This window comes from Accipiter gentilis, chromosome 1 (genome assembly GCF_929443795.1).
Source record: "Accipiter gentilis chromosome 1, bAccGen1.1, whole genome shotgun sequence".
Classification (NCBI taxonomy): Eukaryota; Metazoa; Chordata; class Aves; order Accipitriformes; family Accipitridae; genus Astur; species Astur gentilis.
In genome coordinates, this window is record NC_064880.1 from 30,736,504 (window position 1) to 30,760,761 (window position 24,258).

Genomic DNA, 24,258 nt, shown 5'->3' on the forward strand with positions numbered 1-24,258 from the left:
GAAAGCATGTTTTAGTTTTGAAAACAAGCAAGTCGCTTGGCAGATTTTTAGAATGGGGAATTAAATATAAAAATCAGAATGCGATATTAAACAGTGTCATGTAATAAATGCAGTATTGTTTGCAGGTGCTGGCTCTTGAACTAGCAGAGGGATGCAAACGTGTTTCTTTTTAGCATGCTGCCAGGCCACACTCTGCAGGATGAAACAGGATTAGAGACTGTTCTGACCTCAGAAGACCAATTTTTTGCTATTTTCTGGCATCACTTACCGTGTCTGATTTCATTTCCAGAGATGGTGTGTATTCAGACCAGCACAGGGTTAGACATCCAGTTCCGCCCCATGGTAGTGGGAAGATTAACGCTCCAGCACCACTGAGCTCTGGGAAAAGCCAGCACCGCTTAGGAAGCCCAAAAGAGGCTTCAGAGCTGATCCTACTTGGTTTTGTACACCGGGGAGGGAAGGACATTATGGCCTTTGGGCCTCCTATTTAATATTGCCAGAGAACCTCCCTATTGCGTGTCAGACAAAGGACAAAGCAAGGTAGAGCATTATGGAACATATAAAAACCTACCCTCACCACTTAATTTGTTTTGAGTTTGCAATCAGTATAATGGATAAGAAAGAGTAATTTGGATGGGGCAGTGTAAATCTGAGCAGGCTCTGGATAAATCTTCTAACAGAGAAGTTAATTTCTTAACTGATGATATGGAAAGGCATTTCAGTATTTGAATGAAGCCTGGATGCATGGCATGAGAGAACAGTGCTAATGATGCTGAGACAATGATCCTGAAGGGCAAAGTCAATCTTGGTCTTGTGAAGGGTGACCAATCACGCAGTGTTGGTAGGGAAGAGGAAAGTCTGTTTTGTCCTTGTCATTTTTAAGTTGATGATGAGTCATGTAAACTTCTCTGAGGGGTGAGCTGAGAGCCAGGATAATGTCAGGGGAACTGGTTGGAGTAGAAAAGGTAATTTATTTATTTTTTATCTAGGTGGCTAGTAGTTATTAGAAACATAAGAGATACTGAGCTCATAAAAAAAATTCATAGTAATAAAAGAAAAATGAAAGGAGGCAAAAGGTTGGAGTGGCAGATTTGAGATGTGGTAGACTCTGCAGAAGAGTTCCTGGGGAGAGTCAGGAGGACGAGGTGAAAACGTGCAGTCCATGGTGGGGAGCAAGATGCCAAGAAGGAGGGATGTTCACCGCTAAAACAACAGCCAGTTAGAGATTGGGCACCTGAGGTTTGGTGAGCAGCAGTGCTGGAGATGGCCCTGGAGAGACCAGGATAGGACCCCAGCACCCAGGGAAAGCATTAGAAATGCTTCAGCAAATGGCACGTTCGGTGAATTTGATGAATTGAAACTAGCAAGCAGAGAGGTACAGGATAATATCATTCTTTTTATTTGGCAAGAAATATTACCGTGTCAGAATTTGTTCTTGTTCTGCCTAACGAAAGAAGCTTTCAAGGAACAAGACAAATTTCCCCCTCCTTTAAAATCAGAAATATTAAAAAAAAAAAACCAAAAACCCCTAAACTCTTATAAAACTGAAAAGGATTCTGGAAAAAGATTATTTATTGCTCAAACTTTTGAACTGTCATTTTTATTTCAATTATCCTCGACAGGAATTTTGAGAAATATTTTAAATAAGTGTTTGTAGGGGTGGAACATTCCTTTGACCAAAAATAAAAGATGGTAACTGAAAGGAAGCTTTTTTTTCCCCCTGAAAAAGTTCTGTTAGTCCTGCAGGCATTAAAGCACAGTGTTTTGCTTGAGGATATTAGAATGTGCTTGTTCTGGGAAGGGAACGCTGCCAAAGACCTGGAAAAAAACCACAAGGCTGAGGAAGAAAGCCAAGAGGATGTGGGTAGTGCAGGTGGGTAATGGAGAAGAAGGTGTGAAAAATCTCTTTGTGGTGAGAGGAAAAAAGAAAATGATTATTACAGCTGCCAACAGTCTTGTCATCGTTTGCTTTGTAGAAGTCAGCTGGAGCTGCAGGGAGAAGGGACCTCGTGGAATACATCGCACCTTCAAAAGGCGCGTGGGAGCGGGTGCGGATGGCAGCTAGCACGGCTGGGGGGAGGCAGCCTGTGCCAGCGCTGGGAGAACAGGACACTTCGCACCATTGCACTTCCTCTGGAGATGCTCAGCAGGGTAGGACTAGGGGCAATTATAAGCCTAGCTTAGCACAGACGCGCACGTGAATTACTTGGTGAATTCAAGAGCAACTTTCCAGACTAACACAGCAATCTACCTTACCGCTGCTTCGTGGGCAGCAAAGGCCCAGGAGGCTGCAGACCTCCCCATAGCCAAAACCGAAACGTGGTCTGAATTGCTGGGTGCTGCTCTGGGTTGTCACTTGTTCGAGGTAAGTGTCACCTGGGATCCAGCTGCTGCTGAGATCAGTGGTGCAGGGGATGCTCACCACCTCAGTCAGGCCACTTCGTGTTTTGCTATTTATAACCAGAGCTCTGCGGGGATGTCAGGCACGGGTGTTTCCACCGGCTCCTTCTCTCTTCTGCTCCACACTGATCTGACCGGGCAGTGCACGTGCGTGAGGTTACTGCCTGCTCTGATACCCGCTCAGTAACTCTGGAGAACCGAATGACTTAAGCCTAAGGCATTTTTACTACATTTCACTGCAAATTTCATTTCTTTATGATCATCAGTTACTGATTTTTTTTGTCAGCCTCTCTATTCTAAATAGAGGCTCAAAGCCTTTTATGCTGGCTAAGGAAGTAATGATTTTCTCTGTAAAGAATCCTGTGGTTTCCTACAGCACGAACTTTATCAGAACAAAATCAGAAGCAGCTAATGGTGGCTGCAGGATTTGTAACAAGCATGTGAGCTGGGATTGAAAGCAGCATTGGGTTTTTTTCTTCTTTAGCTTTCAATTTTTTCCTGGTTCACTGGATTCTTTTTTCCATTTACTAGATTCATTTGGATTTTCAATACGTAGCATTAGTCTGAAGAGAATTAATTTCCTTTTAGAGTTATTCTAAACTGGAAAGTCCTTAAGTGTGTTTGCAGTATTTCTGTGTAGCACTGGTATTTTTGCCTGGCAGGACTCCCTCCGCCCGAGGCAAAATCTTGCAGCCCCCTACGCATTTCACACAGTACCTTACGGAAGGGAGGGCAAAGCAGAAGACATTTTAAATTGAGAGGCGAACTCTTGCGCGGTTGCTGCAAAAGCCTCGCCTCATGGCCAAAATCCTGCCCAGACAGAGGGATGCCAAGAGGCAGGAGAAGGGCTGTGACCTGCCATTGCTCCTCTGCCCCACGTGGTCTGGGAGCAGACCCCCCCCAGACCCGGTTCTGCTGCCCTGGACGGCTTGGGATGGAGAGCTCCTGTTTCCATAAGTCTGCAAGAGTCTTGGCAGTTAAATCTTTCTTACGTTTCTTTTTTCCTTTCCTGCGGTCATAAAGGGAAGCTTCCAGAGACTGCACATGGTGCCTTCAAAGAAGAGGAATTCTGCCTTGTTTAGACATATTGATATGGATATCACTGATATGAAACAGTTGGGTTATTTTCTGTAATTTTCCTTTTTGCTACTGTCTTCCAGGTGCACACGTTCAGGGGCCCGCACTGGTGTGAATACTGTGCCAACTTTATGTGGGGCCTCATTGCTCAGGGAGTAAAATGTGCAGGTAATAGTCATTCAGTCTTCTTTTCCTAAGACAGTCCTAATGTTGTTACTATTTAATGTGCTGCCTGCTCCACCATAACGCCGCGTGGCAAGGGTCCGATCTGGCCCTTGTTAAAATTGAAGAAGGAAATGTATCCCCTCTGCTGCTGAAGGTTTCAGGTACCTGTTCCAGTAACATCACTGCAGTAATGCAGATCACCTCTCGAGTGCTCACAGAGGGGAAATGATACTCATCATTAAAGAATTCATTCCCTCCCCCCTCCCCCCCCCCCCCTTTTAGAATGGAAGAGAAAATAGGTAGATGCGTTGTTAGCTTTGTTTCTTTTATACCACTTGTATGTATTGGTAGGTGTAAGAGACTCACTGAGGATCTCGATGTGCAAGGTGGGCATCAGCAAATTTCATGCTGCCGCCATGAAACAGGCATTCAGGTTAATTTTACGTACCAGCCAGCAGACTCCCAGCGTGCCATAGACCCTAAGTTATGTCTCCTACTTGCAAACTGAAAAGCAAGTAAGAAAAGGGATGATGAATAAAGGATGTGTACTGAAATGTTACATAAACATTCAGGTGCTAGTAGAAATGTATTACACGCATGGGTATCACTGCAGGCATTTCTAGGATAAAGCCTCTCTGAAGTAAAACAATTTGACAGTTTTATTGATATGATTCTTCTGAAAAGAAAGGACAGCGAGCTTTTTTCAAAGGCAAAAAGAAAGGATCAAAGTGATCAAAATAGTTTACCGTATTTAAAAAGTATTTTCTGACATTCTAGCAAGCAACCACATTTATAAAAGTGGTGCAAAGAAATGTTGATGTATGAAGACCTGCCTATGTTGCCCTGGAAACTGAATTTTCAAGCTAATTTAAGAAAATCTCCTCTGTCTAAAGCTTTCTGAAGTCTTATCTCAAGCAAATAAGAGGGCTTTTTATCACAGAACTGCAAAATAATGTAAAACTTAAAATAATTTGTAGCCAAATAGGATTGAAATATTTTAAAATCCTCCCATTATTACGTGAATGCAATATTCTGTTATTATCAATAGACTCTGCACTGTCCAGGATGTATTAGAGAGTGCAGTAGACTCTGCACTGTCCAGGATGTATTAGAGAGTGCAGCTCTGTTTTAAGAAATGATTATGTAAAAATGCCATTTCCTTTCCTAGTATTTTCCCCCTACTAAGTATTTAGGGTTGCAGCCACGTCCTTCACTTATGAATGAAGATTGTTAGTACTTTTTACTGCTCTTGATTTTGCACAGGGTGTACAGTGCTAGAAGAGAAAGAGGAAGCCTGATTTTGTTCTTGAATTGTTTTCTTATTAAAGTATTCATTTTTTGATAACACATGAGCCACTAAGTGTCCCACCTTCTTTCCTCGCCTGAAGTAGATTCCTCAGTTTTGGCATTTAGGAGAAATACCAAGTATTTTTCAGATTTATGTTAAGTAACTTTGATCCAGAAAATCAATAAAAACAAACAGTATGAAGGCTTGCGATGCTTCATGGCACTGTGGAATGAACAAATAACATTGCTTTTATAATTAAACCCAAAGTGTTTATGATTTTGTACTGCCCCCTGCCCCCCTCCCCCCCTTTTTTTTTTTTTAACTAAAGTAGAGCTGATTTTCTGGTTTTATGCAGATTTTTCTAAATTATGAATTTCCAAAAGCTTCCGAAGTCTGGTTTTCTTTCCTCCTTATGAGGATGGTAATAAGTACTGCATGTCTCTTTCTCCTCCTTGCAGTGTAGAGGAACATATGTGTATTAGATGACTTCATAGGTTCAGAAACTATAATTAGGGCTTTCTATCTTGTGTAAGGTTTCGTATCGCCATTGGTAGTTTCCAGTAATTTCTATGATCTTATTTATATTTTAAAATCCCATGTTGTACAACCGCACTTCCTTGCTGAAGCGTCAGTGAGGCACTGGGGCAGGGGGAGGCTGAGGTTTTTCGGTCCATGCTCAAGGTCTTTGGCTACAACAAGGTAAGCTGCTGATGTGGAGCATCATCAGCCAGGGTGCAAGGAGGAGCAGGCGAGGAGCTGTGCGGTGGCAAGGCTGCCGAGCAGTGCTTCCGCAGGCTGGCAGGTCTGCTTGCTGCAATGTGTCCTGCATGGCTTGCTTGGGGTTGAGGAGCAGGAAAGCCGGGCTTTCCCAAGGGCATGGGTTGCAGCCGACCCACCTCGCTTGTCCTCCCCTCACCGCAAGGCTAGCTTTTAGCCACTGGCCAACCTCAGCGATAGCTGACGGAGAACTAGGGGCTTCCCAGATGATTTTATTCTCATAAATTTCATAGAAATCAGCAGCTGGGTAGAGGAGAGGGGCTCCAGACAGAGCCCCGTGGAGGTAGAGACGGTAGGACAGGCTCAGCAGTTCACCAGTCTGCCTTGTCTGTGCCTCACCTTCAGCAGTGTCTGCCTTCTCCCATCAGCTGAGGCTGTACAAGCCATCAGAGCCAGAAGCTGTACAGATCTGGGCATTTTGGAGGAAAGTCAGAGGTACACAGATAAATACTGAAGACCTGTGTAACCAGTGTTAACACACTAGTGTGGAAGAGCCCAGGCTTGAGTGCCATGAGTTTGGCTGAGTTTACATGGGTCTTGGAGTATGGGGTTTTGTTTTTTTAAAAAGTAATCATTTTGCTTCTGCACTGAGCCATTTTAATATGGAAACAATGAGGCACAGTAAACAAGGAGCCACATGAGGCCATTGCTTTTCAGAGTGCATTCGTACTTCAAAAAAATTACAGCTTTTAGCAGGAGGCAGACCACTTGCATTCGAATGGGGTTCAATGCCACTCCAGGGAAATCCATAAAATCTTTTTGGTGGTCTGTATAATCATTTTATTGAAAATACCTATGAGAAAAACTGCACTGATCATATGTAATTTTATACTTTTTAAAGCACTTGCTTTTTATAGCAAACAGTTGCACATCTCAAGAGGACTCTCTTTACAGAAGTGATAAGTTTAACAAATACAAATGGATTAGTCCATGAGCTACTCTCAACCATTTTAAATCCTATTCTCTGCAGAAGCACAAAAACAAGCAAGAAGATCAGTGTGAGACAGTCCAAGACTGGACCAGAAAGATAAATGTCACCCATTTCAGAAAGGAGGACGAGCTGGAGGAGAAAGTGGAGCTTATTTCTAAAGGCTGATAGCTTAGTTTGTTACACAAACTAAGCCGATCCTTTGAAAAATAATAAACCAGGACTAAACACTCATAACAGTACACATGCCATAGCAACCAGCAAGGATGCCTTAGCAACTTGAACTCCCTTGATTCATGCTCTGTTGCAGTCCAGCATGACTGGGTGTGTCCTTCTCTGCCAAAATACAGCCTTGAGTGCATTCAGTATCTTGTCAGGTACAGTCCTGTATGATTAACCCCTGGAAGATGGATTCTCCCTAGCTTATCCTTGTTTCGGTTTCACGGCAGACAAAGAAGGAGGAGTACGTCTTTTCCTTCCATAAAGACAAGAGGTAAATGTAGGCACCATGTTTGCCACCTGAAGGGTGGTTATTGGTTGAAGTAAGGTGTTGGCTGTCATCTTGAGTACAAATGTTTCGGGATTAATGCAAGCCACCGAACATGGGAAGACTTTATTGTCTTCCAAAATTAAGACTTTGAGTGATGTCCAGGATTTGGGTCCTATAGGAAATGAATTGGTGGGCTTAGTCTGACTTCTGCTGGAGCTATATCCAGCAGAACAGGAATAATTTCTTTATCCTTAAATGTTATTCTCTCAAATTTGATCATTATTTCATCCATTTCTTTAAAGACAGATTTGCTTTCTTAGAGTGAATCCTTGTAGTAGGCATCTGCCCTACAGCCTCAGAGGGTTGTGCTTCCAATTTTTGCATCCTAGCCACAGGCCCTTAAAATTTTTGAGAGATGAAGACTCATCTGTATGCAAGGAATATGCCTTTTCTACTGGCATGCTCCATCTCCAGCGTGCTTTCCTGCAGGCTTTTGCCATAAGTAGAAATGACTGAAGAAGTGTTTGAAATTATAATGCCACCAGCTTGTGTAAACGTTGAAGCTCAGCAGAAGCTAATGAAGACTTAAGAGTTTACCCCCGCTCAAAATCCAATGCATGAACTTAAAAAAATGTATTCTTAATTACGTTCCTCCTGTGTAAGGCTCCCCCAGACTCACAGGGCTCATCCCATTGACCAGAATGTGTTCAGGAGAGAAACTGTAACAATATCCAAAGAAAATTTGCAGATATGCACCATTTTACGAATGATACAAACACATAATGCCCAGTAGCATTAACAGAATAGCGTGTGTTCTCAGAGACTAAAGCATGGCATTAATGATGCTGTTAGTGTACTACACAAGTAGACTTGTAGACAAACAGACTAGTAGACTTGTCAAGCTGCTGCATGTGCCCTGTCCCTTTCCCGAGCCCATCAGAACTGTTTAAGTTAGTATATAATCTCCCCCTTCCTCTGTACCCTTTTGTTCTTAATGAATAGGTGATTTAAATGGAAGATTTTTTTGGAACAGGCTGGTTTAAGAGCATTAATTGGCTTATCTTGAAGGAAAGATAAGGGGTTTTTACTGTATTTCACTGGATGCTTTTGATAGTGTTTTGGGCTGCTCCTTTTAAAACCAGGCAACACCACCCTCTGAGGCTGTATGTGAAGCACCATTTCTGCTGCCTGGATAGATTTGCTCTGAACTATCTCAGCCTGCCACTCATGTAGCAGTTGCCTATCTTTTGCTTTCCTTGGAGTAGGTAACTTCTCTCTGAAGAGCTGATAGAAATAAACTTGCAGCTGAACTGTCAGTGTGGCGGCAACCAGCTGCCACTGGCTGAGCCCAAGCAATATTGCTGCCAGCCCTGACCACGGTAAGCCCCAGGAGTTCATTTTCAGAACAGTTAAAGTACAGTCTGAAAGCAGGATTGTTTTGTGAATTACTGCTAAGTGTTTAATTTCCCCATTTCATCCGGTTCCCTCTCTAGCAATTGAAAAACGTACAACCGCCCCATTTCCTTTGCTGTTTTGTTTTGCCTTGCTCATGTTGGACCCCTGTGTTGCTCCACTGGCGTGTTAAGGATGAAGGAGACAAAAAAAGAGCCTGCCCATCCTCGGGCATTAGCTGTGCAGGGCACAATGCTCACATTTCTAGTGCCTGGAAGAACGGCTGATGCTCTCGTGACAGTAACGCAGCCAAGGGGAAGGCAAGGTGTGCTCATCGTGTTGCCCACTCTCAAGGTATTTTGCGTGCCTTGGCCATGGTAAGCTCCCATTCTGCCCACACTTGCACCTTGAAAACGCATCCAAGCTTCTTCTGAGATGTGCTCCCAGATTCTGCTGGTTTCCTTGACCCTATAGGGCACAGGCAGTCGGCCCAAAAAGTGAACAAGAGCAAAGCAAAACCACAGAGGTCAGGGGACTGTTTGGAGAACAGTCCCTGCCCGCCTCAGGCAGGTGGAGATGCTGTTGGAGGAGATGCGCGCTGCCTGACAGGCTGTTCCACCAGCTCAGGATCTGCTGGTGTTCCTGTGAGGAGTGAGCTCCAAAATTCTGAAATGCTAATCAGGCAGCAGAGCCTTGCTTCAGAGCCGTTCCCATGGGGAAGCTATTCTGGAGCTATATATTCTTGAAACTGTAAGTCCTAAAAGCGGCTTTATCTCCAAGCCCACACAGACCTAGAAGCCTTGAGCAAGCCAGCAGCCCATCAGGGGAGCTGTCGAGGAGGTAGGCAGGTGTCGTGGCAGGAAGCCAGGGAAGCTTTTGAACAAACTGACGCTGATCTTTCAAGGCTTCCATAAAATCAAACCATTGCCACCAAGCGTGTCCAGCTTTTGGAGGCACAGACATATGTATTCTTTTGATTTGGGGTAAGGGACCGTTGGCTTGTTTAATGGGCTTTTTTTCTTTTTATTTCATAAGCCCTGATTTTTCTGTAGTATTAGGTAATTTTGTTGCCAAGTAACTAGCTGCCCTCTAGAAATTCCTTCCTAAAGAATAATGTACCCTATAGTGCATGATACAGTAGTATGAATGATAGCAGGTTTGGGGGAGGATACACGTATGTTTGGAAGCAATTTTTGCCATGGCGCTGCTTAATAAAGTGGCTTAACACTCAGGTGGCACCAGGGTTATTTGCAGTTGTGCGTTGCACATTGACAAATGGCATGTACTTTAAGGCAGCGTAGCAGCTCCCGTGTTGCCACCCAGGCTGGAACAGCTCTGCCAAGGAGAAGGAAGAGGGCAGACCTTCATAGCATCCCCCTGCCTTGCGTATGGAAGCACAAAGTACAGCACGCGAGGCCAGTGGGGTTGCTATGTTCACGTGCTTGTTCGCACACGCTGCATCTGAGAGAACAGAAGACATTGCTTCCTCTGCTGCAGAAAGGAGCATTAAATTATTAAAGGAAAGCTACTAGCTCATCATTGATTTATGAGAGCAAATTCCCTTCTAACCTTTTCACCCTTGCAAAAGTAACAATGCCAATACTTTGTGCTTGTGTAGAACCCGTCGTCTTCACCTGCCGGCTTACCAAAGGTGAGGGTGTTATCCCGTCTGGCGGGTACCGCAGTGGACCTGCCCGAGGCAACGCACAGCGCCAGCGCCCCAGCTCCGCGCTCCCCACCCTCCCACGCTTGCCAGAAACCTCTGAAGAGTCTTTCAGAACTTTTTGTACATAATGTAAATCTACCGTTTAGCTCTTAAAGCTGCTCCTCAGAGTGACAAAATGCTAAATTTCCATTGGGATAATTCAAAAATATAATTAGAGTGATGTATGTAGCATACGGTATCATTCCACCGGAGCATGATCAGCAGCCATGTTAGCCAGTAAATCATAAACCAAAGGAAATCTCAAACTGACTAAAGTCAAATCAGCAGTATAACAAAAAGCGACAGCTAAGTATATTTTAGTCTCTGCAAATATTTATAATGTGTGCTCATGGGGTGGTATTAACGTACGTATATCTTTTGGCTCTGCTCATGCATTAATATGAAGATGTTATTTGTTCTTTCAGCCCAGTGAACTAACATCAGTATTAGCTGTTTCTAAAACGTTACCAAACCTTTTTCTAGGCATCATAGGAAAGTATTGTCCGGTTGGTTTTAAATTTAATATCTCTCATAGAAGTAATGTCACAGCCCACCTGAACTCCTAGATCAATATGCTATTAAAGTCAGGGCAGCTTATCACAGACTTTTAAACCTGTCATGTAAAATTAGTCTTTTTTTTTTTCCCCCTAAATTTCCAAACTTCCTATAAACTCTTGAATTTATGACTGCATTTTTTTTGGTCACATTTGGTATATTTGAAAGGTGGCCACAGTTTGATAGCACTGTAAAAAAGGAATAGTAAGCGTGACTTACAATTCTAGTCCTGAGAAATCATCTCCGTATAAGGTGAAATTCTGATTGACTGAAGTCAGCAGAAGTTTTCCTATTGACCTGCAAGGGTTCACAACTGCATCTTTTAAATCTGTCCCGTATTATTATAGGATTTATCAGCAGATACAGTGCTTTAGGGGGATTTTTCTTCAGCTTCTCACCAATTTGTATAGCCAGCCAGCAGGTAGGCTCTCATAAACTTCTGTAAGAAATGGATAAGGCTCCTGGTTACTTTAGATCCGGAGTAAAGCTGCTAACGCCATCTTAGCTATTCTGGATTTATTTTGATATAACCAAAAGTAAATAGACCCAAAATCTGAAATAAAATGAATCCTCTTGGTCTTCACGCACCCAGCCAAATCATGAAGCTCCTGTGCAAACAAGGCAAGCGGTCCTGAGACTTCACCACATGGCAGCACAGAGAGATTCCAGACTTGGCTTTCTTGTTTTTTCCTAGCTGATTCTAAAATAATGGGTTTCGAAGCTTTCATGAAGCATCTGCAATGAGAACAGAGGACATTTTTATTTAATAATACGCAATTTGCAGCATAATTCCTATCTTTTAGTACTAACAAGTAAGCCGAGGATAGTTAGACTAAAAGGCTGGCACATTCCCAGTGGTCTGTGGAGAGGAGGACTGATGTCCTCCTCCCATTGTGCTTTTTACCTTGTTGGAGTTAACAAGACATCATCCTTCATCCAAAGTTATCAACTGAACCAGAGACTAGTGACGGAGACATGGCTCTTCTGCCTTTCATGAAGTATTGTTAGCTGTGGAAAGGGGCCTACCTGGTAGGAAGCAGAGCATTGGGGAGTTTCAGCATCTTTGTTGGAAAAGAATACAATTTTTCTGTTGCATATTCACTGGAATCTCCTAGAAGTATTTATTGATGTGGAATTGCTAAAGTAAGGTGGTCTCCTACGCTTACACAAGAGGCAAAGAGCCTTGATTATTAGGATACCGCACAGCCCAATAATATTGAACATAGTGCGCATGCATTTTCTAAGCATTAAGTATCTGAAATATTTCGAGGTTTTAAATGTTTCTCAGGAGTGTTTGTAAGCCCTTAAGCAGTGGGGCTGATACATGAAATCTAATCAAATGCAAAGGAAGAACAAATGAGAGAGGAGAAAAGTTAACTTTTGCATTTGTAATTATTATTCTGGTATTAATGAGGTCAGATCCAAAGCCTGTTTGAATCTATGGGATTAGCAATAACACAGTTATTTTCAGAAGCAAGGTTTTCACATTGAAAACATCTCTGTAAGTTAGATATTTTAATGAAATGAAACTTCCTTGTATATAAATATAATTAGGATGATTTCAGTGAATGCGATAATTGTTTTAAGTCCAGTATAAGGTACTTGGAAGCATGTTTTTCCTTTTTTTTTAATATATTTTAATTATCCTTGGATTCCCAGAAACATTACTCTGAGATATATTGCTGTCTGTGTGAAGCAGCTAATTTGCACTCACAAAATTGCTTGTGAGTCTTCATGAGTGAGATGCTGCCATTCCAACCTTGTAGACATCATTTTTGACAGACATACTAGGGCATTTCCTGCATGTTGGAATAGGTGCTTCTTCCAGCAATTTTAGGAATTCTATGTATAGTAATTATGTTTGCATTTGTAAATACTATTATTGCAATGTTAAGGTTTCAAAATAAAGGAAATCAAGAATTAAGATTTCCTGTGTGGTCTTAGTTTGCTTCCCTTCTGTTTGTGCATTAAGATGTTGCCTCTAATTGTTTGACTACTTATTATTTTTACTGCACAACGTCATCTTTATTCTGAAAGCAGAATGGATGGTACTCGCTTAGTAGCACCTATTCCATATTTTGTCTTCTTGTTATTAAAAGTGCTGGTCTTAATAACAGCACAGTATTCAGACTTCACACCGAAGATGAGTAATTTTTCCTCTGCATCTCTGCAAACATGTAACGAATTTGTTTCTACAAGACCCACAGCTGCTTCTTCCCATGTTAGAGTTGAAGCACTGAGGCGCCAAAGGGTTCAGGCCACAAGTTCCTAATGAATTTGGGTTCCTTATTTAAAGCACAGAGGGACCTGGTTTTTCAAACTTCAGACAAAATGTAGCACTGGGCATAGATATTTAAAGTGCAGGTGGAGCTCCCCTTGCCTGCGCTGGCTGGCATGCTCAGAGTTTCTTCCTTCCGCAGCCCAGAACCACAGGCAGGGTAGATGCTGTGCATGAAGAGGCGGTGTGGTCATGCACCTTCCAACATGGGGTCTTAGACCACTTGGTTAAATGTGGGATTTAATTAAGTGCTCAGGTGAAAGCAAGTGCTTTGGCTGTCACTATTTCCTCTCTGTCACGAATGAGGCAACTGAGCAAACACTGAAGGAACCCAAGTGACCAAACTGAACTTCTCCACGCCTGGAGGGACAGTGGTTGAGCCTGCCACCACCCAGGGCTCCAGGACAACCAGCTGTGATGTGCAGCTTCTGGGGCGAGCCCAGAAGAGGGCTGCGGGTCAAAGCAAGCTGCCAAGGCTGACCAGGGTGGGCCCCCGTGGTACCCTGGGTCGTGCTGCTTGTTTGCAGGGTATTGGCCTGCATGGCTTTGCCCAAGGTGGGGTTCGCAACGCTAAATCACAGCCAGGTGGGAAATTCAACATTCCCAGCTCCCTGTCTTGTGCGTTAACCGTTCCGCACAAGGAAGGGAGTTGCTCCTGCACAGAAATAGCTAAAGAGAATTTTAATTGGCCGTTTCACCGGGATCGGGATCTGTGTGAGTTTTGACTGATTGAAGGTGACATGCTGAACTTTAATTGCAACCAGAGATTGAATGTTTTACAGAGGATCCTAAGTGACAAAGCTGGTTGCTTTACAGGCCTGTTAAGTAAACAAAGTGCTTTTAGTGGCAGGCTGCAGCTGACTTAGTGGAAATAAAACTTAGCAATGAATTCTAGGCTTTACTGGTTTGGAAAGAACAAAGTCAAATAATCTATGGAGCATTAATGAAAATAAAAGCATTGGCAAAAACAGCAGGAAGGAAATACGAAGGGAATCTGTACAGTCAGATACTCAGTACTGCAGTGGGAAGGGTAAGTACAGATTTTCATCAAGGCATTGATCCTTCAAGCTCCTACGTCCCTTAATTCTGCAGAAATCCAGGGGACTCCAAATGGCAATGCAGCGAGGTACAGAAATGCTCGCAGAACTGGAGTCTGGGTGTATACCGAGTGCATGTCAGAGCATGGCAAACGCCCTGACTGCGAAGTGCCGCCTTTCTTGCTGGTTGCTGTTTCCTTTCGAGCACCTGTGAGTCTGCATGGCAGAACAGGAGAAAGGGCAGTGAAAATGGAGTCACTGGGAGCAGTGCGGGAGGCTGCTCCTTACACGGGCCTGCTGCCTGATAGTGTTGATCGCAGTGTGTGCTTAGCTTAAAGGGGACTGTATTGCTCTTCCCATCTTCGCTGTATAGTTGGTGGTGTTTTCCATGATTTTTCCTCCCTACACCCCAAGCTTTATGTTTTGAGTAATCTTGAGGCAGAACAAACATTTTTCTATAACCTGATTTCAATTAAGTTTCACTTAAACGAAATCTATCTCCTTCTCAGTATGTTTACAATAAAACTGTGGTGGTGTTTGCTTATGTTTAAAAAAAACAGAACAAATTTTTCCCAAGTCATTTTCAAAGTAAATAGCATTGTTTTGGTGCTTGCCAACACTTTGTTTCAGAAACACCCTGTGAAACGGCATCAGAATTGCAGCCGCTGTGACTTAGCAAAGTCCTTTGTAAACTGCTTGGCAGCAAGAAAGCACCAGCCAGCTTGGTGACCCCTGTGCCTGTTTTTCAGCTCCCCTCCAAAGTGGGGAATGGGCCCTGTTACTAGCAATGCTAAGCATGGGCTGCCGCACCTGGCAAGAGCATGGGGGTCCCTGAAGTGGGTCAGATCTCGGGCCTGCCTTGCCAACGTGTGCTGCAGAGGGGTTGTAGCCTTCCGAGACCCAGTCCCGGCCTTCGTCTCCCCCAGGAGGTGTCTTAAGTACCACAGTCCAGGACTACATTCATTAAAGCTGTAAGTGTTAGGAAATCCGCAGCAACTTGGGAAGAAAGTTTAGATCATGATAGCAACATATGTAATAACGGTGGGGAACATAATTGGCCCTTAGATCCTGATTTGAAAAACCGTGGAGAAAGTTTGTCACTTTGTGTTAGATCCTCTAGGGATAGAAGAAATGTCTTGGGTAGAAAATCTGTCTTACTTCAGGTCTGTCCCTACCTCGCATTTGATGGTTAAGGGGTCTCAACAGAAGTAGTAGGTGCGAGATCAGGTCAGATCCTGCAGGAGCCGTACATACTCCGCAGTACTGACCTCGGGATGCATTTTCACCGAACACCAGCCTAATCAATTTTTCCTTTTTCTCTCAGATTGTGGTTTAAATGTGCACAAGCAATGTTCCAAGATGGTCCCAAATGACTGCAAGCCAGACCTGAAGCATGTCAAAAAAGTGTACAGCTGTGACCTTACAACGCTAGTAAAAGCACACTTCACTAAGAGACCAATGGTAGTAGATATGTGCATTAGGGAAATTGAATCTAGGGGTAAGGCATAGTTAATGGACTTTTGTTGCTTTACTGATAATCCGTTTAGATTGATCTGGGTCATCTGGGTTTCTGCTGAATGTATGATTGCTCAAAACAGATTTGCACAAGACATTTTATGACTGCCAATTACCCTGCACAGCTAATATTATACTTTGCATTATTCCATGGTTCATACCCATTTATAATTTTTATAGATTCTGCTAGAAGTTGCTTAATGGACAATTACTGCTTTATAGTTCTATATTGGCACCTATCTTTCCAGTAATATTTTTATTTAAAAAAATTAAGTGAATGTGCTAAAACAAAGGCAGTTACTGTTGATGTGTTCCCTCTTGCTAGTTCCCCTAGCCCACACTGAGTATCCTTTTCTAGAATTAGAGTATTTGTTTTCATTCTGAAATAATGACTGAACATCAAGTATGCTAATCTCAGTTATTTTTTAATCGGTTGTAATTGGTTTATTATGTTTCTTCAGCTCTGACATAATTTACGTAAACATAACTTAGTGCTGGTATAACAAGACAGCTAATGCAAGGGTCAGGGTTAAAAGGCCAGTATAGGATTTCATTCTGAAAGAAAAGCCTGATAAGGCTTTTAAAATGTGTCTGCTTTTTCTGCCTTAAATGAAGAACCTGCCAAAGGAAGAACTGGATGGAAGGAAACTGTAAAATTAAGACTAATTTTAATCTTGTTAAAATACTCGTTGCAGGTCTTAATTCCGAAGGACTATACAGAGTCTCAGGATTTAGCGATCTTATCGAAGATGTCAAAATGGCATTTGACAGAGGTACAGTCTTTCCTGCATGCTGGCATTTTGTGCTGATGTATTAAATATAAGCAGTTTTTCTGCACAGACTCTGTCTGTCTCATGCTCCACTGCATCAGTGGTCTGAGAGTCCAGCGGCTGTGCTACCAGAAGGGGAGTCTCCCCATCAGAAAAGCATATCAGCTTCACTTTGGCCTTCATTACCAAAGTCTACTTTTCTCCTTCCATCAGTATCTGGGCTTCAGTAATGATGCACATAGGAAAGGACAAAGCTTTCTGAACTACTGCCCTAGTTTGCAAGTAAAACTAAACTCAGGGGGTGGGGGAGGGATAGAGGGCAAGTGGTCAAGTGCCTTAAGAGGGCTGTGCAACTTAAATCCATCTTTCTGGATGAAAGCTCCAAAATAATAAGATGAATACAATAGTGCAAACAGAAGTTTGAATTATTACAGTCCAAAAGAAGGTCAGTGAGAACAAACTCTTCTCTCTGAGAAAAGGCAGTGGGAAAATATAAGGCTTTCCAGCTGCCATCCCCCTATCCCAGTAGAAATCAAGGCCAAAATCCATGCTGGAAACTCTCTCTCCTGTTTCTCCGGAGGACTGGACCTATTCAGACAACATCTGCCTCCTCTGCAGCATTAGCAGGGCGGAGATGCACTGGAGAAGCCAAGTTCTGGATCTGTGTCCACTGCAGTCAGGAGTAGGTGGTATGCTGTAGCTAAATGGTGAACACATGTTTTTCCTGTGTTCAGGAAGGCTGTGGACTAACTTGGTTTTCTTTCTTTTACTTTTTTTCCCAGACTCCCCTGATTTCTCATTCAGTGCTCGCAAATGTGTTGTTTGGCAACACAATGTGTTCAGAAATAGCTAAACTTCCACACGTTAATACAAGATAGATACTGCTAGATCAGGCAGGCGGGTTTTTTCCCCAGAAAAAGACCCTGCATTTTTTGTAATCATTTGAAATGAAGAAAGGATAGGTTTCTTTATAAAATGCTTTAGGTTTCCACCCTGAAACAATGAACTTCACAGCCCAGTAACTCTGTTTTGCTTATAAAAGCCAAAATCTGTAGTTGTGTCCTTTTTAATAATGTTTGCTTAAGCAAGTTATTCTTTTTCTTTTGAATGCTGTTTTACATCTGTTTACATTTCCAAGGCTTTAATGTGAGTGCCTTCTCCACACAGATGGGGAAAAAGCTGATATTTCTGTGAATATGTATGAAGATATCAATATTATCACTGGTGCACTTAAACTGTACTTCAGGGATTTGCCAATTCCACTCATCACGTATGATGCCTACCCAAAGTTTATAGAGTCTGCAAGTGAGTGTAACGCATTTTCTTCCGGGTTTTTATTCTCAACCTTTTCTTCTCCTTTTTGTGCAGTACTTGCCTATTCATTTAATAGCTGGCCCATCAGCTCTTACCCTGCATGCCCTATTTAGTAGGGATTGCAGGAGTAAATGTAGCACCACGAGGCCATAGTGTATGTGATCGTGGTTACATTTTTCTTTGCCTTTGTCACCAGGAATGCTTCCTTTTCATCACACATTATGGATTACATCGCTTTGTATGTCTTGCATGAATCCCTCATACTTAACAGTGACATTTAAAATCTGTTGGGTTTATGTTGCCAGAAAGGTGATCTATGAAATGTTTAGAAATAAGAAGTCACTTGTTCTAGAGGTGTCCATTTTGAGTGTTTTCATAAGCTGATAAGCACCCACCTTTAAGGCTGGCCTTGCAGACAGTGAGTCTGCAAGCAGGGCAGTAAGCCCAGCTGGAGCATCTCTCCCAAGCACCCTGGCTGCCTGAGGCATCTCTGCAATGTAGCAGTCACACCAGCCACACCTGGAAAGGTGTGAGGTAGCCATGGGTAGAAAACAAGGGCTGGATGCCGGCCTTACTGCTCCTCCGGAGAAGGCTCTTTCCAAGCAGTGTGGACACAGCCAAAGATGCTGATGGCAAAGTTCCCAGTACCTTCTGCTGTCCCAGGGTTGCACCTGTCGATAATTTGTGCAAAACTAGCCCAGTCAGCAAGGATTGCCAGGGGAAGTTTTTTGAGTAGGCTGCAGGGAATCTTTCGGTGGAGCGCAGTTTGCTTTGGGGAGTTTTCTTTGTCCAAAGCCAGGCACATCCTGACGGTGCTCTGAGCACCTCTTTGGACAGGCAAAGTCGCCACTGTGAGGCTTGGATAGGTTCTGGAAATCGGTAATCCAGCAGAGCTGTGAGACCCTACCTTCTCTGCAGGCCACCGGTGTTGTCTTTCTGTGTGTGAATTCTGGCTGTGCGTGTGGTGACAGCTGAACATCTGTGTTTCAGAAACCACCGATCCGGATGAACAGCTGGAAATTCTCCATGAGGCACTGAAACTGCTGCCGCCTGCACACTGTGAAACGTTACGGTATCTCATGGCACATCTGAAGAGGTGGGTGGACTAGCTGGAAAGAACTCTAAGCCAAACTTATTTTTAGCAAAGTCCCTGTTAGGACCTCCAGAAAAGTCTGGGCAAGGCCCACCAAATCCTGGAGACAGACTGTGGCAGGGGATGATAGTCTGCATAACAGCAAATATCCAGAAAAGGGTATTGGAGTTTATTCTACCTAAACTACTTGCAAAGAACTTAAAGGAAATAAGTAAAAAACCCCACAGTTTTGAATCACAAAAGTCATCTGCCTAGCAAATTTGCTCTATATTTAAGGTTACAGTGAATATTTATGGTAAAAATGCCATTTGTACCTCTGGGAGTAATAAGTCACTCCCTGGGCAGGGAACTAATACAGCTTAATGGCTATAGACTGGTGTCTTTTTCTGCTAAGTCTCATCTACTGACACCCTAAGACCACACACGCTAGGCTGGAGCTGACACCGATTAGGCACAGTGTTAATTGGCCCTCCAGCCACACGTCTGGTGAGGTCTGCCAGCTATTCCTCACCAGCGTGGAGCCCCTTGCTCTACCTGCTGCCTCCTCAAAACTGTAGGACCATAAATTCTGTCTGAGGTTTCTCCTGCTCCCTGAGACATGATTGAAGTTGGTCAGTAGGCTGAAAAATTGTTAGGGAGAGACTGACAGATGAATATCCAGTACAACAGCACAGGTTCTATTTCTTTCAGGAAAGCAGGGGAAAAAATCAATGTGGCATGTTAGGGTATCCATTTTACTTTCTCAAGTAACATGAATTTATTGTCAATATATAAGAATCATTCCCTTTCCTTAGAAAAATACTTTATTTTCAACTCTCTTCTGCTTTTTTTCCTTTTATAGTTCTTCTACAAGTAGGAATACGTTGACTCTGCTAAGTGCCTCAGGCAAAATTCAGCTACAGGGTTTCTGCCTGATTTGTCCATTTATTTCCATGACATTTCTAATGGGTGTTTTAGAACAGACACAGGGATGAGAGACACAGGAACAAAAAAACCCCACCTTACTGCTTGTGAAGTGTGAAGTTAATTTTTCCTTACCCTGTTCAAGAGGTAGCTGTTGCTGCTCTAGTTAGCAAGTTGCTTTTGCACTTCATATTTCTGGTATAGGTGAATGATAAGGTAGAAAGGTGACAAAATTCACTTTTTTAAACTTCCTTTTAATACATTTGCTAAAAAGACCTGTGGCGCTCAACAGGCTGTTGTCTTGCTGCTGAATTCAGGTAATCAGACACAGCTCCTAATTACAGACTGAAGATACAGCAGCTTGGAAATATCGGTCTGACTTCTTTTAAAATAAAAACTAAAGCAGAAGGGGAAAAAAAGGAAGAAAAACCTTGCTTTTTTTTTTTTTTTTTTTTTTTTTTTGTATGCCAAAGGATTTGTTCATGCAATGCAAGATGCCAGAGTGGTGAAAAGAGAAGTAATTTAGCCAGTGGTGTCCCTGGCTTCTTAGTTGTTCCTGAGAATCCTTATGGATTCTTTAAACCATAGTGTGTATTAAAACATTTGCATAATCTAAGTTTGTTTCCTTGAGTGAGGCAATTCCCCAGGATAAACCAAGGCAGCAGCTTCGGCTTCAAGGCACGTTTGTGTCTACTGCATCTGTTGCAGCGGGCAGTAGCGATGGGCGCGCTCGGTGTCAGGGTACCCCAGGCAGGCTGTCCTCCTCCACCCCGCCGTGGGGGGCTCTGCGTTCTCTGTGCTGAGGCAGAGGAGCGCAGGAGAACACAAGCCGCTGTCGCGTCCCAAAGTTGGAGTGACTCAGGTTCGTGGATTTCCTTTGTCAGAATTAAGGTGAAACAACACCAGGGGAGTTCAAACAACAACCAACATTTATTCAACCTAGCTAACTTTGTCCAAGTACACATGAATTTGTTAATATGAGCCTTGCAACATGTCATTAAGCCTCTATTTGAGAAGAGGAGGGAAGTACAGGAAAATGAAATGGAAAAAGGAACATGAAATGTATCAGAAGGAAAGCCCTCCCGTTGAGTCACGAGGTTCAGAGCAGACCCCCTTGCTTTCTGGACTCCTTCTCAAAGAGGAGCTCAGGGGCGGCTAGGTCCACTCTTAGTCTCAGACTTGGTCAATGGTTTATGTTTCAAAGGATGAGGTGTAGGGACTGTGGAAAAGAGAGAAGGAAAAGAGGGACAGAGAGAGAGAAAGAAAGAGAGAAGAGAGGGGTTTCACCAGTCCTGGGTCCAGCGTTGGTCCAGCCAGCGTAGAGATCCAGTTCTGGAGGGCATGCACTGAGGATTCGTTCTCTCCTCTTTTATAGTGTGTTAGTTGATGATCTCAACATGCGCAGTTCCCACACCCGGGGTTCACTGGAATCGGTTAGTGAGCTTTGGGGGGGGGTGTTCATTGTGGAGTTGCCTCTCTTTTCCTGCTGGCATGACCACTTAAGATAGAAACACAGTCCCAACTTCCATGGGGCCTTCTTCCTCCAGGAAGGCATAAATTGTGTTCCTTCTCCTGGTCACTTAAGATAAGGAATTGGGGCTTTGGAGAAGTGCGTTCCCACCCTCCGTGGGGCCCTCTCCTCTGTCCACATTGTCCTGTTCACAAAACTCCAGCATGTTTACAGGGGTCGTTTTGTCCACCAAAGCTCTTTTAGAGGATGTTTGAGACATTGAATTTGTCAGACTGTCACAGCCGCCTCTGTGCCCACATGAAGAAATACCATCCCACGACGCCGGAGACCATCACATTGGGGCAGCAGTGACCCTTCTGGCCTTTGCTGAGCAGACGTGTTTCTGCAGCAGCCCCAGCAGAGGATGCCTCTCCTGTGGGTGTAATTCTTGGGCAAATTACGTTTCTGGAGGCTGCCTGCAAACCTGCCCGGCGGCTGGGCCTGCGCCCACGGCTTTGAAGCCGTTGGGTTGCTGTGGGGCAGCAGAACGCGGCCTCCCCACCACCTCCTCTCCTGCGGATGGGAACCAGGCGGCGGGAGGCTTCCCTCAGCTGGGGGCTCGGCTGTTCGGCAGCTGCCGAGGACCCCAGAAGAGGGAAGGGTGGAAGCGGGCCTGTCAGAGCACGGGTGTAAGGACCTGCTCAGACTGCCCTGCAAATGAGGTTACAGTGAGAGAGGCCCTGGCGGTTTCAAAGCCGCCCCAAAGTGGTGATTCACTTTTTTCCAGTACGCGCCACGGGACGTAATTTGCCTTGAAGAGGAACCAGGCGTCCAGCTTAGCACAGTTAGCCCGTAGTGCCCAAAGGCAGGGAATTCACACGTGATGTGCCTCACCCCCACTGCCGTCGTGTACGTGACCGAGGAGCAGTGTGACCACGGACGGGCAGCCACGTCACCAGGGGAATCTGGGCAGAGTCCCACCCTGGTGGGCACGAGAGCACCTCTCTAGTGACCATCAAACTGCTAACATAGTGACAAACACAGTCCGCTCCCCACAGGAGCGGCCTCCAAATGGTGCCGCTGTAAAGAGCGAAAGCAAAATTGTTCTGATTTGTCCGAATTCACCCCTCGGCCCCCTCCCTCCCTGACGGTGGAGCACCGCCTCCTCCTACAAGTAAACGTGGTCTGCGTGCGTGGTCGGAGGACAGAGACCTCTGACTCGTGGTAGACCCCAGCAGTGTTTGCACTCGCTAACTTCCGAGTGTTTCACCCGACACTTCCATATGTATCCTGCTGGAAACGGCTTTGGGGAAAGGCAAGCTTTTCTGTCCAGTTTCCCTGGTTTTCGAGCATATGCAGGCATAGTTTGGCATGGAAGGAATGTGAAAAACACTGTCCTTTTTTTTGCAGAGTGACACTCCATGAAAAGGAAAATCTGATGAGTGCAGAGAATCTGGGCATAGTTTTTGGACCAACTCTTATGAGAGCGCCAGAACTGGATGCGATGGCTGCATTGAATGACATCCGTTATCAGAGACTTGTGGTGGAGATGCTTATAAAAAATGAAGACATTTTATTTTGAATATTTTGGGGGGTTTGTAATAAAAAAGGAAGCAACAGTGTTCTATGGATGAAGGAATATTTTGAAGTAATTTAATGGCTCTTGTCACTGAATTCCATATTTGCTAGAGCTTTCGATGTATTCAGGATAAAAATGAAGGAACTCTTTGTCGTTTCTGTAGTGCCATTCAGCTGATGTTGAAAAAGGTTAACACATACTTTCCAGTACTAGTAATCCTGGGTGTTTATCATGTTAAAATAAAAAACAAAAAGCCTAAAGTTATTGCATGATTTGCTCCCTGTTCTCCCTGTTCTGGTGAGACTCATTCCATGAAGAAAACAACTGAACTGGTGCAGCATCTTTGTTCTGGATAGTTTGTGATTGTAATTCAGCATGTTTCTCCGTGTAAACCTGTTGTGAATTTGCTTTTATGTTCTATGTAATTGGTTTCTGATACTAAAAAGAAGGCTGACTTATGTGAAATGGAGCCTCTGGCAGTTTATTGACATTTCATATCATTCTCTGCCACTTTGGGGGCTGATTTCTTCTTGGGTTTCTTTCAGTTTTTTCATCATATAGTAATTTGTTTTTAACAGAAACAAAATGTGTACTTTAAATGTTACTTTAAGTAATTCTCCATGATGTTTATGGTGGTTGCAGTGAAATCTGCAATGCTGAGCAGTGTTCCTTTATTATTATTGCTATTTCAATTGTAATTTTGTATTTTTATCTGGCATGCATATATTAATTTATTAAATTTTGCTTTTAGAACTCTTAACACTAAGCTATTTATTTTTACTTAATGAACATGTTTCAAAAATACTGTTTGTTTCATTTTTTACGTTGGCACTTTAACCTTGAACAACCTCTGACTGAAAAGAAGTGAGTTAGAGTTTTACTGGTTTTGACAAGACCATTCTGATACAAATACTTTGGAGCCTGACACAGCCTGAACTAAGGCTCCCACAAATTCCTTTTTAGTTTGAAAATTTCTTTCTTCGTTGTCCGAGGTGCCTCTCAAGAATGCTTCAGAACTCTTAAACAAACCAAAAAAGTATTGTCAAGCCATCTACTACTACGTATTTTATATATATACATAATTGTAATTACCTGTATATGAACTGGAATTGCAGTTTACCGTTACACGGTTGTAGCTGCCCAGAGTAGATGGGTACACCACTGAATTTCAAATGCAAATACGTCCCAGAACACTTGCTTTGCGCTTAAAGTGTTCAGCTGTGGTGCAAGCACTTCAGCCTGCCCTGCAGACACCATCCGGAGGAGGAGGAGGAGGAGGAGGAATAATGCCCTAGCAATTGCAACCAGCTGTGCTCCCTTCCTGTCAGCAATAAGGTGCCTCCCTGTATCCCACCCCTTCCCTTACATGCTTGGCCAGGAGAGGAGACGGGAGAAGGGAGCTCTCCTACAGCTCTGCTGGAAGTGGGGAATGAAGGATCCCAGAAAGGAAAAGGTGAAGCTGGGGATGCACGCTGGTAAGCACATGGGGAGCGCTGCTCTGGGCTGGGGGGCTGCTGGAGAGGTGGAGTGGGGGGAGGTTTT

General features: G+C 43.7%; 1 protein-coding gene across 5 annotated transcripts in view; it reads left to right on the forward strand.

The window, feature by feature from the left end:
• CHN1 (chimerin 1) overlaps positions 1 to 23,476 on the forward strand; it is a 107,508-nt gene extending 84,032 nt beyond the window's left edge. For 3 of the 5 annotated variants that reach the window (XM_049830018.1, XM_049829927.1, XM_049830111.1), the window contains 6 exons: positions 3,561 to 3,645; positions 15,417 to 15,590; positions 16,303 to 16,380; positions 17,545 to 17,682; positions 18,682 to 18,787; positions 22,548 to 23,476. In XM_049830018.1, the coding sequence (XP_049685975.1) occupies positions 3,561 to 3,645; positions 15,417 to 15,590; positions 16,303 to 16,380; positions 17,545 to 17,682; positions 18,682 to 18,787; positions 22,548 to 22,719 (753 nt within the window). In that variant the 3' untranslated portion in view covers positions 22,720 to 23,476. Of the gene's footprint in view, positions 1 to 1,976; positions 2,152 to 3,560; positions 3,646 to 15,416; positions 15,591 to 16,302; positions 16,381 to 17,544; positions 17,683 to 18,681; positions 18,788 to 22,547 lie in introns of all 5 variants that reach the window. The other 2 variants (XM_049830286.1, XM_049830200.1) reach the window with 1 other exon arrangement.
• Positions 23,477 to 24,258: the final 782 nt, after the last annotated feature.